The sequence below is a fragment of the Oenanthe melanoleuca genome, chromosome 3, assembly GCF_029582105.1.
Source record: "Oenanthe melanoleuca isolate GR-GAL-2019-014 chromosome 3, OMel1.0, whole genome shotgun sequence".
Classification (NCBI taxonomy): Eukaryota; Metazoa; Chordata; class Aves; order Passeriformes; family Muscicapidae; genus Oenanthe; species Oenanthe melanoleuca.
This window is the reverse complement of record NC_079336.1, coordinates 66666058-66682469: the sequence shown is the minus strand read 5'-3', so window position 1 is coordinate 66682469 and position 16412 is coordinate 66666058. Positions and strand designations below refer to the sequence as shown.

The window sequence follows — 16412 nt, the reverse complement described above, 5'->3', positions numbered from 1 at the left end:
TTCTGGAAAGTTATGTAATTATATTATGTATCATTCCTGTGTCAGTACAGATCCTTCCTGCTGAAAGAAGAGGAGCAGAGCTTGATTATCGCAAAATATTTGGAAAGGACTGGCTAGAAGCTGGTGGACATTGGAACCCAGAGAAAAACAAACCAAGTGAAGAATTTCTTGCTGCCCATCCCAGATACCCAACACTTTGTCTTAGTAAGTACAAGCAGAGTACAATAACATTTCTTCACCTCTGGCATTGTGGCAGCACTGGTTTGGTCTGTTTTCAATTTCTCTTCCCCTTGGTCCCTTTTTCTTGTGCTGCTACAGCCTTAGGAAAGCCCATCCATTGGCTGGGTCTGTGTGCCAGTGGGCTTTTGCTCCTGTGGGGCAGCTGCACAGAACTGCACCCTTCAGGGCACTGCTGCCTCAGGAACTCAGGCTCCCTGCCCCAGAGACCTGTGAGCATGCACTCCAGCCCTGCTGCTGAGCAGGCAGCAGCTCTCTCAGCAGTGGGAATGTTAAGCAGCACCCCCATGTCCAGAGTGCTGCAGCAGCTGAACAAGGCTCGTGTCTGCAGCACTGTGTGGTGCAGGAGCTACCACAGCTGTGCCAAGGGAATTCCTGCCTGATCCTGCACCACAGTTGTCTTAGGTCTGGAGTTTTAGTCTTTGAAGGGTTGTACATGCACTTTTCTTCCAACAGAATATGGAGCACCTGAAGAAGGAGAACTGAAGGGACAACAGCCTTTGACTCTGAAAAATCAGCTCCTGAGTAAGAGGCCAGAAATGGTCAAAATTGTTCCTTCTGCATTTAGAATAATTTATGAGCTTAGTGTCTCCTAGATGTATATGGAGAACAAAAAGTTCCAGCTTGTAATTTTGCTTCTGTGAACTGCCTCAGTGAGTTTGACTAGAAACTTGATTCTGGGTACTCTCTCATTTCCCCCCTCAACCCAAGCCAAATGATTTTCTCAGCTGAGGTTTAAGGGACAACACAGGTTATTGATACTCCATTCTGACACTGTGAGTGGCTTCTTAACAGAAGACATCTCAGGTTTTAAAGCATTACATTCTAATGCATTTAGGTGGAAGACTAAATAGAACAAGGAATCTTGTTGGCTAGACATAATATAAACCTTCTTTTAACAATAAGTCTTTTAATCTCTGTAAAATAATTAGGCTAAGAATGTCCTTTGAAAGTCTTTGTATGGTGCTTTTGAGAGCAACAAAAGCCTGTTCTAAACAGAATAAGCAATTTCCATTCTACTGCAGGTTATTTTAAGAAAATTAAATAGAAATAAAGCATTTTTAGGTAAATACTCATTTTGACCAAAAAAAATCCTATATCTAAGTATATTAGGGAGTCACTTCTACAATAAATTACCAAAGATGAATAAAAACTTGGTTATTTTAATTAATTAATTTTTCAGATAATGACTAAATGCTCTCTTAACTGCTCAGATGCAGGCTAGCTCCTAATTTTTGAGAGATCAGGCTGAGCTAAGGGAAACAATTTGTAATAAAAAAAGACTAGAAAGACTATGCTTCTGCCATAACAGGGCTTATTATTCTTTCACTAATGCCTCACCCTTCTTCCTTAAGCTTTGACAATTAAGTGTCCTGAGAAACCCGAACAGAAACCAGTGGAGAAAAAACTACCAGGTAAGAAGTCTTGGCTTATATTCAAGGAGTTGTTTCATCACTTCTTTTCAAACAACTGTATTAAATAATGGCAGCTGCCTCTGGCTTTGTCAGCTTCTGAAAGCTTTTCCTCTGTCATATGAAGAAATGACAAAGGCAGAAATTGTTTTAAAAAGTCATTATTCTTCTTGCTTGAATTATTTCTATTCATACTTACTTTCAGTCCAGTTTAAAGATGAAAGGTTGATGCTTGTCTTATGACCTCTGCTGCTGATTTCATGATTAATATGTCTGAGGCAATTAAAAGCCAATTAATATGGGGATGAAATCTGGTGGATGTGTTAACCAAGTAACCAGAACATGAAGTCTTAAGAGGCAACTGCATTGTGTGTAAATCTAGATACTGAGGTCTAGTATCTAATACATGAAATTAGAAATCTAGTTCTAACCTCCATCAAATTTGTCTTTTGAAGTTTTAGTACCTGTAATGAGACTAGAATGAATAAGACCATTCTAATTTAAGCTGATGTTTTGGAAAGATGTGTCAGAATGAAGTCTGAGAGAAAAGAAGTATTCAAGCTTTATTCTAAAATAAAAATCACATTTATTATCACAAGTTGCATAAAATCAGATAGATACAGCTTTTACAAAAATGTTTGATAGAAAAATATTTGTCTAAGTACAATGTGTGGTATTACAGGAATAACTCGCTATTGCTGTGCCTTTAGATAAAGCTTCAAAAGAAGTGAAAGTTCAACCAAAATACTGAGTTTATCTATTGCAAACACAGGTTTCACCTCTGGAACAACTACGTCTACTCATTCCAGATCCATTACAAAAAATACCCCCTCCTATAACTTTTCATAATATAAACAACTCTGCTGACATTGTGTTTGGGACTAATAACTCAATACCATTCCTAAGAATGTCACTAGTTCCACAGTGCCATTTGCTTACTTGTGCTGGGAAAGCCAATTCCTGGTAATGAAAACTGCAAGGAACAGTTGCTGGCTGCAGGTAGTCAGAACCTGGCTGGTGTGTGCCCCAAAGGTCACTTAGTTTAGCATGTAGAAATGCAAACTCAAAAAAGGTAAATTATGAAGCCATTTAACACTCTAATTTGGTATATGGGATCTGTAGTAGCACACCCTGCCCTATTCCCCACTGGTTAAATCATTTTCCACTTGACAGTAGCAGATATGGTTTCAAGTGCCAAAGACATTATTGCAGTGTTAGAACTGAAGCAGCAATACAGCCTTTCACTGTTGCTATAAGTAAATAAAGTGAAATGCTGGTACTTTGCTAGAGCTCTGTGGCAGTAGCATTTTTCTAATACCTTCTCCTTCTCTCCCCCCAACAGAGTCCATGACTATTCAGAAGGTCAAAGGACTGCTGTATCGCCTGCTTAAAATTCCTGGCTCGGAACTGAAACTGTCCTACGAAAGTTCTAAAGTGAGTTAAAAACAGATATTCAACAACAAAATATTTCATGCTGCTAAAGGGCCATAGCACGTTCTAAATACTATCTAAAGAAATTCATTTCACTTGAGGAGAGCTGTCTTCATGCTGTAATTTAGGGCCTAATTTCATTCCTGTAATATAAGAGATTCTCCCTAACTGCAACTGCCTGCTATTTGGTTTTACATGGCAGGATTTCAGTTTAAGTCTGATTAGGTTTTTTTTTTTTTTTGCTTTCTTGTTCTAGTTGGAAGGAAAAGAAGTTGAACTAGACAATGACTTAAAGCCTTTGCAGTTTTACTCAATAGAAAGTGGAGACTGTGTGTTAGTACGGTGGTAAGAAGGGACTCTCTTGCTGGACTGAAGGAAAAGCTGACACAGGAACTACAGAAGAGAGACAGTGCCTGAACAGATATACAGGTGGATATGAGTATCACACGTGGCACCAGAGGGCTGTACAACTGTACTTTCACCTCCTCAACTTTATCATCAGCCTCCCTGGAAACATCTGCTCACTTATCCTACTGGAGAGATATGAAACTGTGCTTGAATGCTTCAATTAAATAAAACTCAAGGTCACCCTTTTGCAAGATTTTGTGCTGCCTTCCCCAGCAGTGGTGAGAATTTGTTTTACTGGGTTGTGATCCCTTTGCTGACAAGACAATATTAGTGCTGCATTGAGAGGCCACTTGCTCTTTGCTTGCACCTACATCCAACGACCTTAAAGTGAACAAAACCCAGCAGTAATTTTAGAAAAATCTACCTTAGATGATTAGGGTCAAAATCTGCCAGACCTTTCTTCTACCTTACAGTGTTAACATACCACATTATAAATAAGTTCTCAGCACGCTGCAAGGCATTGGTATTTATTTTACAGTCTTTAGCATGCTGTTCCTCAATCTTATTTTACTTTCACTTGTGTAACCTCAGATTCAGATCTAATAACACAGTGAGCACTCAGAAATCCCTCCTAAATCAGGCCAAGTTTGCAGTACTTGAAAATTTGGTATAAGCAAACCCTGATTTTATTTTTTCTAAAATGACAATGGCATAAACAAACTAATCACAAGTCCTAACCCCACAGCTGTCCCCATCTCTGCACAGATGAGGGCAACTCTTTAGACAGCACAGAACCTGCTACAGCAAGACTTACCAGCTGCCCTGGTGCAGAACACAACTCTCCATAGGATCCTGGAACAGCCCTATACTGAGTCAAAGCAGTAATGCTTTAATTTACAAAAGACAGGCTAGTTGGCGTTCTTATGTGCATTTATTAATTACAAGTAGGTCTTTGACTTTATATAAAAGGGGATTTTTTTTTTAAATCTTGAACATTTTGGTTTTTGTCTGATCAACATCTATACTATAGAAAACAAATAGTATCAGTCCACTTGTAATTATCAAAAGGGATGTGCAAATATCATTATACTTTAGTTGAAACCCAACATTAAAAGATACCTTAACATTTCTTATTGTTCCAGGAATGAATCCAAATGTACACTTTTCCATGATCATTATACACTACCCTGTTTTCCAAGGCCAGTCCATCATCTTTCCTCACATCTACATGGATCTCCACACAGTTCCTTTAATCTCCAGAGCTCTGCCAGTTCCTGGGGAGAGTACTGGGGGGAAGACAGCATGCCACTCTCACATGTTTTCTCACACAACCAGAGACCATCCTGTTAAGAAAGAGAACCATTTCAATAGCTTTTCTAAGTATCTTCACTTCCAAGAATCAGGTATTTGTTGACAGAAACAATAAATGCTGCAAAAAGATCTGTTAGATCTCTTCAGAGAACTTGGGGGTAGGGATGGAGTCTGTGGGTGGTTTGTGGCAGTTTTGTGGTTTTTCTTTTAAATACATCTTTAAAATATTTTTTTCCTCTGGATTTTAGTTAAATGGTATTTCAATTCCTTTTTAAAGAAAAAAAACATTTCTCCTGCTTTATGCTACTTGGTTCAGAGGCATGTACTCTTTCTGTAAGGTCACGCAATTCCTTCAGACTTACTTGATATCGCTTGGGCCCTACAGCTGCCATCCAGATGCCCATGCTCACATCTTCACCCTGAGATGACACAAGAAAATAAAAAACAGATATGAGCACCAAGAAAGCATAACTGTGACCTGGAATAAGTTGCACCATCTACCAGCAGTAAAAAATGGTAACTACAAAAACCTACGCCAGACTACTTCAGAGGTATTAAAATAGTCCTCCCTCCTTTCCCATGGTAATACACTGTTCTTACAAAAACAGAGTACAAAAAACAAGATTACAACTCCACAGGTTCTCAGTCCAAAACATCTGTTCTTTGACCTAGAACAGGCACTAAGTATAGTAATCAGAAACGTGGCAAAAGCCCACATGTTCTTTCTGACTCATCCAGTACATGCTGTTCCCCAGACCACTTTAACACAGAAAAACCAAACTCATCTTTATTACCTGGTACGTTTTTAATCTTTCAGAGTTGCTTGCCAGCCAGTGCACAATGTCTTTGGAGATGACATAGCCAGACCCACAAGCAAAGGCTGGATATGCAGGACTTGGATACTCCAGTTCTTGCCATTTCCCAGTTCGATCAACTGCCCAATTTAGTCTAAAACTGAAGACCATGTTAGAAATGAGATGTTTATATAGAGTCCTCTGTGGAACCTATGAACACTGATAACAATTGAAGTAGTACTGATAACAAACAATTGAGAGGAAGAAGTAGGTGGTCCTAATTATAATTCCTAGTCTTATTTCTCTAGGGCACAAAGCTGAAATTGTAACTGTTGTTTGGATAGTAAGAGAAAGTTTTCAAAACAGAAACAAAAGCAACATTGACAGTCAGGTCTTCAGCATCTGCACTTTGCTGTTGGGTTTTGAAGTAGGTAAGCACACACATCCTTATCTATTTTCTTACAGATACATCTGTGTCCTGCTAATTAACCCCTTTGGTTACTCAACATGCCATGACACAAAGGCAGTGCCTTTTGATGCAGATAGCAATCCTATGCAACCCATTTTCCTGTTAACACTGGTGGCTACTTAAAAATCATGAAGCAGTATGTACCTTCTCTAAGCTGTTTTCCTAATGAAGCTCAACAAAGGAGATGCTCAAAGGCTGCCATCACTGAATTACAAAAAACCTCTTCCTGGCAGTGGTGTTCTCTAAGGAAGGCTTTACTCACTGCCAGAGGCCTGCAGGAAGCAGTCTCTGCAGTCTCCCCACATGCTCCCAGTGGGGCAGAGCTCGCTGCCACACTCTGCAGTGCTATGGACCTGCCAAACTGCCAAGTGAGGCAGTGAAGCATCCTGCTTTTCCTGTTTGGGAACAAGCTGCTACTGCACTTCTCTGGCCTCACAAATGCTCCATGCACTCACAGCTAAGAGACATAACTCTGTCAATGCAGCAGGGTCTCCTCCTGGTTTACAAAGAGGTTCAGCATTGCTTTTGCAGTCATGAGCACAAGCAGCTGAAAGCTTCAGTGAGCTACTAAGAATTGTCACCTCAGACAACAGCCCTGAAGGGAAGGAATTACCGCTGAGTGGCAGATATGTTATCAGATTCTGCCCATTCTCAACTGAAGCTGACATGTTAAAGCACAAAGTAAATAAAAGTCTCATCTGATACCTGAATTCATTTTAGGCTCAGTATCTTCCATTCCATTGAATCACAGCACAAAGGGTTCAACCCCCTTCAGACTGAGAAGCATCTGCTTTGATAATCACTTTATACATCCATAGTTATTTCAGCATTTTTCCCTACACATCATACTTGCCTGACCTGAAGACTGTGACTATTAAAGAATTTACACTCAAAGATGTCACTCCTACAGATCTTTGAGATAATCACAAGATAACCAACTATTTCACACACCCAACCAACACACCTTATTAAATCACTTTATGAGTAGGCAACAGGCAGGACCAGATTTGTGAAGCACAGCAGCAAAGGCCTGTTTATCTTCAATGAGCAGAAGGCAACAGGAAGGCACATTGTACCATTATGCTATGTTGAAGGCTATAGTAGCATAGAGTTTCTGCTATATTGGATGGCATCCCAGAGCTTCCAATGGATGGATGGCAAGATATGGGCTATTTTGATCCTCCTAGTTATTCACAAGTGTAATACAGGCTGGGAAAGTTCACTCAAAAATTCATTAATCAGATCTACTATTTCAAACAGCAGAAATTGGTATCAATGCCTGAAAATTGCAGATGTTACAATAAAGTGCAGACCAAAACAAAAATTTTGTTTCTCCTATTTACCCCACTTCCTCAAGCCCACGAGAAAAATCCCAGTGACATCACAAAAAGTAATATTTATAGTTCTGTGCTATGTACTTTACTTTTAACTTCACTGTATTGCTGGAAGATTCTTATTTACTTAAGTACCATGACAAAGATATTTATAACACATTTTAAAACCAGGTAAGATATTCAGCAAGTTTAAATCATTATAGAGGCAGACTCTGGAAAGTTATTGTAAATGACTGATTTCTGACTCTGAGATTCAAAGTTCTAACATACAGAACTCCTGCTTTTTACAACTGGCTTCCTTAAGCATAGGAGGAGAGCCCACATGAAAACAGACTTAAATCACTAAACCATTTACTAAAGAAATGGTATCTATCTTTTAAAGATAATTTTAAAAAACAACTTACTTTCCCCACCAAATGTTTGGCCTGTCCAATTTTTTCTGCATTATCCTGTTAAAAACAGCTTCCAAATCAATGTAACAGTCATCATCGGTCTTCAGCAACAAGTCAAAACTCGTTGATTCAACTGTCCTGTAGCCAAAAAGAAAAGTGACGTGATGCTGAGCTGCACACCACAAACTACAGACAATATACTCTGCAAGGGGTTTTTTGGGATGCAAGGGGGGAAGCAAGAGGGAAGGAATGTCTTTCCTACCCTTGGCTTTTAAATGTTTTCTCTATTGACCAAGGGTGACTGTTTGTCCTTCAAAGGAGATGCAACTGTATCCTATGATGATCTTACAACATGGATTTGTGTATGAGCAGAAGAACACAAATCTGAAGTTTTGTTCTCCAGGACAGATGCTGGATTTACTAAAGAAAACATCTTATGCAGTATTGACCTCAGAAGGATAAGAATCCCTGATGCTGATGGCAGCACAGCTGCTACAAGCCACTGGCTACACGTCAGTAGCCTACTTTAAGGATGAGACAATCAGTTCAAGGGCAATGAGAAGGTGGTAGGCAGTAAAAAAACAATCTGTGGAAACAACTCTGTACTTACTCTTCCTCTGTAAATGCACCTTTCAAATATGAAAAATGTTATCTTTATGTGTCTGAAATAACATAAAATAACCAAAAAAGCTTAAGATTCGGGGATCATGGCTAAATTGGTTAATGATGTTTGTAAGGGTAACTTCTTGTAACCAGAAGAGTATTTTTAAAAGCCATTTATTACCAAATCTTGAAAAATTGCTAATCTGTAAGAAATTATCACAAATATCTAAGTCTTGACATGCAAACTTCATTTTAGAACTGAAAGCATGGTTCAGTTTTTCAGTTAGATTCATAGCCATGGAATTTGTGAAGTAAGTGCACAATCTTGCAAGCAACTAACCTGAATTTTGGTTAAATTACAACTGTCAGCTATATTTCTTACTCCATAGCAGCATCAATTAACTGAAACAGTTGTCTCAGTAATAGAAACCACTGCAAATTAGAAACTTATTAGACTCGCCACAGACAATGCATTACACTATGAAAATTCTTCCTCCTGCTCACAAGCTCCTGGCCACATCTGGACTACAGTGTGCAGTCTTGGACTCCTCAGTACAAGAGGGACATGGCCATACCGGGTGGAGGGTCCAGCAAAGGCCCATCAAGATGATTATGGGACTGGAGAAATGGCCCCAAACTGAAACACTGAGTAAGTACACAAGCTGGCCAAAAGCCATCCTTTAAAATACTAAAACTGCTCGTTTTCAGTTAGATACAAATGAAAAGAAATTACAAGGAGAAATGAAAACTTTTACACCTGGACTCTTGGAGCAGAAGCCTGTCTTGCCAGCTTGTGCTGATTTGAAGCACTAAGAGTGAGCTTTCAAGAATCTATAGGCACTGCTATTTTACTCACTACATGCCCCCAAAATTGTGAGACAAAATACAACTTATGAAGTAAATCACATAAGGCATTGTATTTCATAGAACCTACCAAATAACATCATCTGCTGGATCATCTTGCACTGCAAACAGCACCATTCCTAAGAGAAAACATTAAAATATTTTCTTTTCAACTTACCATCGGTAGAAGTTCAGCAGTTTGGAGGGAACATTTCTGTAAGTGTCAATCACATCTACAAACACAATGTCATCATAGGTACTGCTTTCTTCCTTCAATAAAGCATCTTCTTTCTCAAGGTTTTTTATGTGACTTTTAAACCTTTCTGGGCGAGTATGGAGGCTTTTTAAAAGAGCATCACCTTCTGAAATAAACAGCACCCATTATTAAACAAAGATGCATATCTACTTATTATTCCACATTTCTATTGGATCATGCAGGGCACACATTGATAAAATGATAAAATGAATCTGAAGAAGCAAATTAATGGGGCTATGAAAATCCTGTAATTAATTTTAAAATGTCTACAAAATGGTAAAAGTTACAGAACAGCAAAGAAATACATTTTTGTATAAGGCTGACACTAAAAGTTTAAAGTAAAAAAGTATTCCTTTTCAGTAATAAAAGAATTCAACTTTTAAAGGTTCCTTAATATAAAGAATAGTCTGGGATTTCACTATTACTCTTATCTGTGGAGTAAAAAGGCCACTGTCAATTAATCCTAAGTATATGTATCTAGTATTAAACACACAAACAAACAAACAATGCTATGCTAAATATAATCAAATAGGCATTGCTTTGATGTAGCACACTGATGGTCCCTGCTGAGCAACATCACATAACTGCAGGTAAAAGATAAAAATATATTGCAGATAAGGAGGTAGTTTGTGGTACTGAAGAAGATTTTGACAAACAAGATGGAAGGGCTATAGCACACACCTCAATTCAGCTCCTACACAGATGACAAGACTGCAGGACTGCCCAATTATATCTGCCAGGCCTAGCTACAAAAACACAGCAATAACACTCTCGAAGTCACAGCTTATGTTGGCAATAATGGACTAATAAGAACACATCAACTCCAGTGCTATGTGGCCAAAATCTTAGAAACTGGAAAGGGCTCCTATAAAATCTCTGAACATTCTGCTGAAATAGGTGTAAAAGAGCAACAGGGATGGAAACTGTTTGTCCATATTAAGCACCGTCATACAGTACATCTAACTGCAGCAGAACTGGGAAAAAGTGTGAAAAATATCAGGAAAATATTTCATTGCATGACATTTTTTAACTTGATTTTGGGTAGAAGAGAGTCTAGATAAAAAGACTTAGGGATGCAAGTCAGCTGGAGTGGCTGACAAAAGGCAAGCAAAGGAACCACATCAGGACACTGACTTAAAGCATAGAAGAGCCAGGAAGAAAATGTCTGCTGAAACACAAGGTTTCCTAGGTTAGGAAAACCTAGGGTGACTAAGTTCATGGAGACAGCCCAAATTATACTCAGAAGTGTAATTTAGATGAACTGTTTTACCAAAACATCAAATGTCATGCTACATTTTGTGGACTTACCTTGAATAGTGTAGATAAAACCACCTGCTATTCCCTCCACACCTTCTGTAAGCTCATGTGGCAGTGACCCTTCCCCTGTCTGTTAGGAATAGATTAATGGAAATTAAAAGATTAATTAATCTCTCATTATTGATGTGTTTTCCCTCTGATTTTAAGGTGTGAAGTTTTCTGGCAACTAAGAATGAAATTAATTTAAAACTACTGGTTTAGGCACCTGTATAATCACAGAATCATAGAACATCCTGAGTTTGAAGGGGCCCAACAACAATTATTGATGTCCAATTCCTGGTCCTGCACGGGACCACCCCAAGAATCATACAATGTGCCATGAAAGACTAAGACTAAGTTCTTTAACTAAAGTTATGTGATATTTTTTAAATTTTCAGCCAAAACTAGCAGTAGCACTAAAACTTTCAGAAAACTAGTTTCAAAGTTGACAGCAAAATGCAAAATTATTCTGGCTAAATTACAATGATACAGGATGTTTAGGCAAGCAACAATTTGACACGAAAAAGAACACGTTGCCAAAAAACAAATAACCAGATTTTAACCCTTCAGCTGGGATTTTAGCCCCACATTTTGCCATCTCTGATATACTGATGCTGCTTCACATCTAACAAAAAGAGTGAGAGCTTTACTCCTCTCAAAATACCACTTATAAGCATAATTTTTTTGCAAGAAGGCAAAGCAAAACTTCTCTTCTGAGACAAAAGGAGAAACCCAACTGAATTAATGATTTACATAGAGAAACACAGGATAGTAAAACGCTAAATTCTTAACACTTATAGGAAAAATAGAAATATGGTGGAAAGGAAGGTGAGGGGACTTACTGTAATGACTCTGAAAACACCTCCTCCATCATTCACCGTCACTTTATGAAGGTTTCTTGAAACCAAGCCCTGAAGATCCTGGCTCTCCCACACAATGGTACCTTCAAAACTCTGGTTAGAGAGAAAACACTGTTATGCAGATATACAAAGACTTAAAAAGAAAGAAGTCAAACAGTTTGGCCTCTTTAAAATTATTTTATAGTAGTCAACATCACACAAGATTTAGCTTGAGTGCATAACATAAATGTTTTACTTACACTTCAATAAAAATAAGTTACACATAAATGAAGCACATCCATGAAACTCATAACACGTAATCATTCTTTTAACACTAATCATGAATCTCTATATTAAACTTTTAACAGAAGCCTAGTGTAAAAGACTTTGGCTTTCTAAAATCATTAAAATAGCATTTAGAGGTGACCTGAAGTGAATTTTTAAAAATCAAATATAAAATCCTGCACTACAAAGAGAATACGTTAAAACAGATTTGGAAACAAGCTCAGCTTTTATCGTTATGTGCCAAACAGAGATCAGAGACTTGATCCTGACAGCAGCAAAACTCAAAGAAAAATATGGCCACCTTTATTGCAGTAAAGGTGTCACAAGCTACTGTAGGAGTGACAGAATTCTTACTGCACATCTTGGCTGATAAATAAGAAAAAGACAAGTGAATAATTTCAGAATTTTCTGGTTTTAACTGTCCAACTAAGCTATTCCACTCCACGTTTTATACATATATATATATGTGTGTGTGTATGTGTGTGTGCGTGTGTGTGTGTAAGTTCTTGTATTTGAAAGAATTTCATCTCAACTCTAAACTGAAGACCCCTGAGAACATGCAAAGGAACAGGTGGCAAGTTGTACAAGTAAGAATAGGGGTAGAACTTTATTTTTAAAAAATTTTAAAGCAATTTCTCTTTTATGAAAAGGAGGGGTTGTTATACTCCTGACTTCTAGATGAGCACATTCCATTTTGTCTCTCCCAGTTCCATAGGAAACACACTGGTTGTTAGTGTGGGTGTTGGAACAGAAAAACAACTTGTTTGTAGATGCATCTCTGCTGCTGTAGGAAGTCTGTTTACTTATACCAACCTCTCATCTCTTCCCCATTTTAGCTCCCTTGTACACCAGAAACCTTCTCCAAAAATTCTCCAGTTACTGAAACACCTTTAAGTGTAGATTACTTAGATTCAGCTTACTTTTTTGCTTTCCTCTAGAAGTAGGTCTTAACATCTGCAGCAGTCTCAGTGTTTAATGACAGCTCTGTGTGCATTTCAGAAGTCTCTCATCTATTATTTAAAATGCCAGCTTTATAAGCTAATAATGGTGCTAGCCAGTGTTTATTCAAGCCTGACTTCCATGCTCAATACCTTCCCCTTGTTTCACAGAATCACAGAATAAGCTGAACTGGAAGGGACCCATAAGGATCATCCTATCCAACTCCTGACCCTGCAGGACCATTCCCAAATCACACCCTTTGCCTGCAAGTATCGGCCAAACTCTTCTTGAACTCTTGGCTTGGTGCTGTGACCACTTTCCTGGTGAGCCTGTTCTAGTGCCCAAACACCCTCTGGGTGAGGAATCTATTTCTAATATCCCACCTAAACCTCCCCTGACTCAGCTTCAGGCCATTCCCTGTCACTGGTCACCACAGAGAAGAAATCAGTGCCTGCCCCTCCTTTTCCCTGTTTAAGGAAGCTGTAACTACAATGAAGTCTCCTCCAGGCTGAACAGACCAAGTGATCTCAGCTGCTCCTCAAATGCCTTCCCCTCAAGGCCCTTCACCATCTTCACTGCTCTCCTTCGGACACTCTCTAACAGTTCAATGTCTTTCTTCTACTGAGGCACCCAAAACTACCCCCAGGACTCGAGGTGAGGCCATCCCAGTGCAGAACAGAGTGAGACAATCCCTTCCCTTGCCTGGGTGGTGATGCTGTGCCTGAATGCAGCATCAGGACACAGCTGGCCCTCCTGGCTGCCAGGGCACTACTGATTCATACCCAGCTTTCTGTTGTTTGTTTAATTATTTCTCAGTTATCAAAATAAACGGACCAATATTAAGATTTTTTTCTCATCTTTTTGCAGTGACTGTCATGACCTATTTCAATGTTTTTTGCTGTAAGTATTGGGCTCTATTCACATCTCAGTGTCCTGTTTACAGACACAACCTTTGGAAAGCAGTTTAGTGAACAGGAGAGTCCTTTAGGAGCAAGAGAGTCTTTTCATGCCTCAGCAAGCAGAAACATTACAATTCTCACCACTGACTATTACTGACACTGACTTCAAATGTACCAGGAGTCTTAATCAGTTACTACCAGTGAAGCTCAGTGTAAGGTGTCCTAAGGCTGCAAACTATCATTATTTTCCAGGTTGAAAGACTTGCAAGCAAATTTTCTAATGACTTTTGCCTTCAGCTATTCTTACTCTAAGCCACTTAATGAAAGCTGAGGCCTGAAAATGCTTAAAGCAAAAACATTAGTGGCACACCTGAGACTACATAATCTGTTTTTCCCCATTTAAATTCCAGCCTTGTTGCTGCCAGAGCGCAGTGGCATTTACAGTGAATACCGAACAGGTGAACTGACATAATGCAGCCCTGCCAAACTCCTTTCCTAGTTAGACAGCGCTGTGCTTTTTGTTCCTCCAACTACTCCCCATTAGTAGCACAGAATATGTGCATACAGAGTCCCATCTTCATGCAAGTGGCCCACAGCACTTTGACAAAACAAGTGCATTGCTAAGACTTATCTGTAAGAGCCCTGTGTGTTTTAGTTATCTGCTGGCGCTTCTGCTGTTCTGCGCTTTCAGCCGTTCCGAAGCTGAATGATCGATTCTGTCTCTCACAATCTGGCCTGCCAGATGCTTATTCTAATGCTGCATTTCCTTTCCTTTCCCTAGGACGAGCAGAAAGAGCAGCACTTCAGTTGGAAGATGAATAAAGCTCTTCAGCAGTCTGTACAATCCATTACTTCTTCAAGGTGGAAAGCCAGAGAATAGACACTGTCTCAGACACCATCCTATGACAATTAAACAGTTCACTAAATTTAGTGCTCTCAAACAAGTAGACAGGAACACGTGGGCATTGCCACCTCCTCTGAATCATCGTGTATGCTTCAGCATCCTGAGCATCACAGGAGATGGCAAGCTGTGCATAAGCCCTATTAATCTACGTTAGAAACATGGTGTTACCCTGTAAGCATTCAGCGCATGACACACATCAGATTAAGGAAGCCCACACAAAGAAATATATGAATACTAATATTCTGTCTCTCAAGGAAATACTTCCTGTCTGCCTCTCAGGAAAATTGCAACCATTTATAGCAAAATTACAACTGCCTGGAATTTTAGCATTTCAAAACAAAGTCTTACAGGGAAAAGGCTTGCATGATAGACTGCCAAATTACTGGGTAACCAATATTCTTTTTAAAAACGTAAAATAAACCCTTAATTATTTTTGTATGAAATTAGGTTGCCAAAACATATGCACAAAATACTGCAAGCGGTCTGCTCACCTGAAAGGTCTGCCAGCATAACAACTTGCACAATACTCAGGAAACACCGTCTAAGATGATAAACCAATCAGCCAGCTGCAGATACCCCTTAAAATTAATAGATTTCCAAATGCATTCATTTGTACAGAGCCAGGGGAATAAATCAGGCAATAAACTGGCCCAAATCCTCCTCTCTTCCCTCTTCAGTCTTCCCTTCCTTCATTTTTTCATAATACAATTTCTTTAATAATAGAACAATCCAGACCTAAAGACAACTTACAGAAATAGCAGCAAGAGTCCAGGAAAATATTTAAATTAAGGGAAACTGTCTAAAATGGTAGCTGAGATATCTAGAGAGAGATCACTGGTCCGCTGAGAACAATTCCTTGTACCTGGGAGGGTCTGCTAACTAGAATTCTCCTTCTGAGCCAACATTTATTCATTAAACCTTCACTGTAAAAACATCAGAATATTTTCCTATGATATGCTGTTCCTCTTTCCCAGCTGTTCTCTAGAAACCTGTGCCATCCTACCCTCCCTATCTTGTGTGCTAATGTCTGATAAAGCAGAAGGGAGAAAGAAGCATCACATTTCTGGTAAACCCCACAGAATCAAAGCAGGTAGAGTTTCCAATCAGATAAGTCTTCTGAAATTGCTACTATTTGACAATGTATTTTAGCAATTTGTACTTTCCAGGCTTATGCTTTATAACTACTCATGATAATAAGATGGTGTAAAACAAATCCTGGATTTCAGCATATCCCTGCAACTACTTACCCACGCTGTGATTGTGTGAACTAACATTCTAGAGGTTTTCACCTGCCCTTTTCTGCCTCAAGCAAAGGCCAGTTTTATCAGTCGGTCTGTCCAGATAACTCAAAAGAACTGCTGGCAGTTCTGATGCTGCACATACCTCTGGCAAAATAAACTGCTCTACTGGCTTGTACCACAATCTGTTCACCTGCACTCCACAGCTCGGTGGACTGAAGCGAGCACTGAAGATCGCTTCCTGTGAACAACAGGGGAAAAAAACAAAATTTAAAACAATGAAAACACACGTTAGAAGTGCTACTGTATTATGCAGGCCATCAAATGGCTTTTAGATAATAACAAATTACATAAAGATGTTGCATTGCCAAATTCCAATCTTCAGAAAACAGTTTCCAAGCTCTCTAATGATACCAGCTTTTCTCCTTCTTTTATCTGCTAATGCAGATAAAATTATCAGACATTGAACATCTAGGAATTCTACAATTTAGGAAATGTGAACTTGATTACAATATGATTTTATTTTTATTATGGCTCTTATAAACCAAACTCTATGGAAGTTCCTCCTGGAAGTCATACTTA

General features: G+C 39.0%; 2 protein-coding genes across 4 annotated transcripts in view; one reads left to right on the top strand and one right to left on the bottom strand.

The window, feature by feature from the left end:
• TBCE (tubulin folding cofactor E) overlaps positions 1–3681 on the top strand; it is a 48843-nt gene extending 45162 nt beyond the window's left edge. For all 3 annotated transcript variants that reach the window (XM_056488216.1, XM_056488214.1, XM_056488215.1), the window contains exons 13-17: positions 51–204; positions 694–762; positions 1593–1652; positions 2992–3083; positions 3337–3681. In XM_056488216.1, the coding sequence (XP_056344191.1) occupies positions 51–204; positions 694–762; positions 1593–1652; positions 2992–3083; positions 3337–3429 (468 nt within the window). In that variant the 3' untranslated portion in view covers positions 3430–3681. The remainder of the gene's footprint in view (positions 1–50; positions 205–693; positions 763–1592; positions 1653–2991; positions 3084–3336) is intronic.
• The window catches only part of B3GALNT2 (beta-1,3-N-acetylgalactosaminyltransferase 2), a 30353-nt gene continuing 16140 nt past the window's right edge, over positions 2200–16412 (bottom strand). The window contains exons 5-12 of the mRNA XM_056488217.1: positions 15976–16071; positions 11569–11679; positions 10739–10817; positions 9353–9536; positions 7741–7866; positions 5534–5693; positions 5102–5158; positions 2200–4771 (exon numbers count right to left, since the gene is read on the bottom strand). Coding sequence (XP_056344192.1) covers positions 4637–4771; positions 5102–5158; positions 5534–5693; positions 7741–7866; positions 9353–9536; positions 10739–10817; positions 11569–11679; positions 15976–16071 — 948 coding nt within the window. The 3' untranslated portion in view covers positions 2200–4636. The remainder of the gene's footprint in view (positions 4772–5101; positions 5159–5533; positions 5694–7740; positions 7867–9352; positions 9537–10738; positions 10818–11568; positions 11680–15975; positions 16072–16412) is intronic.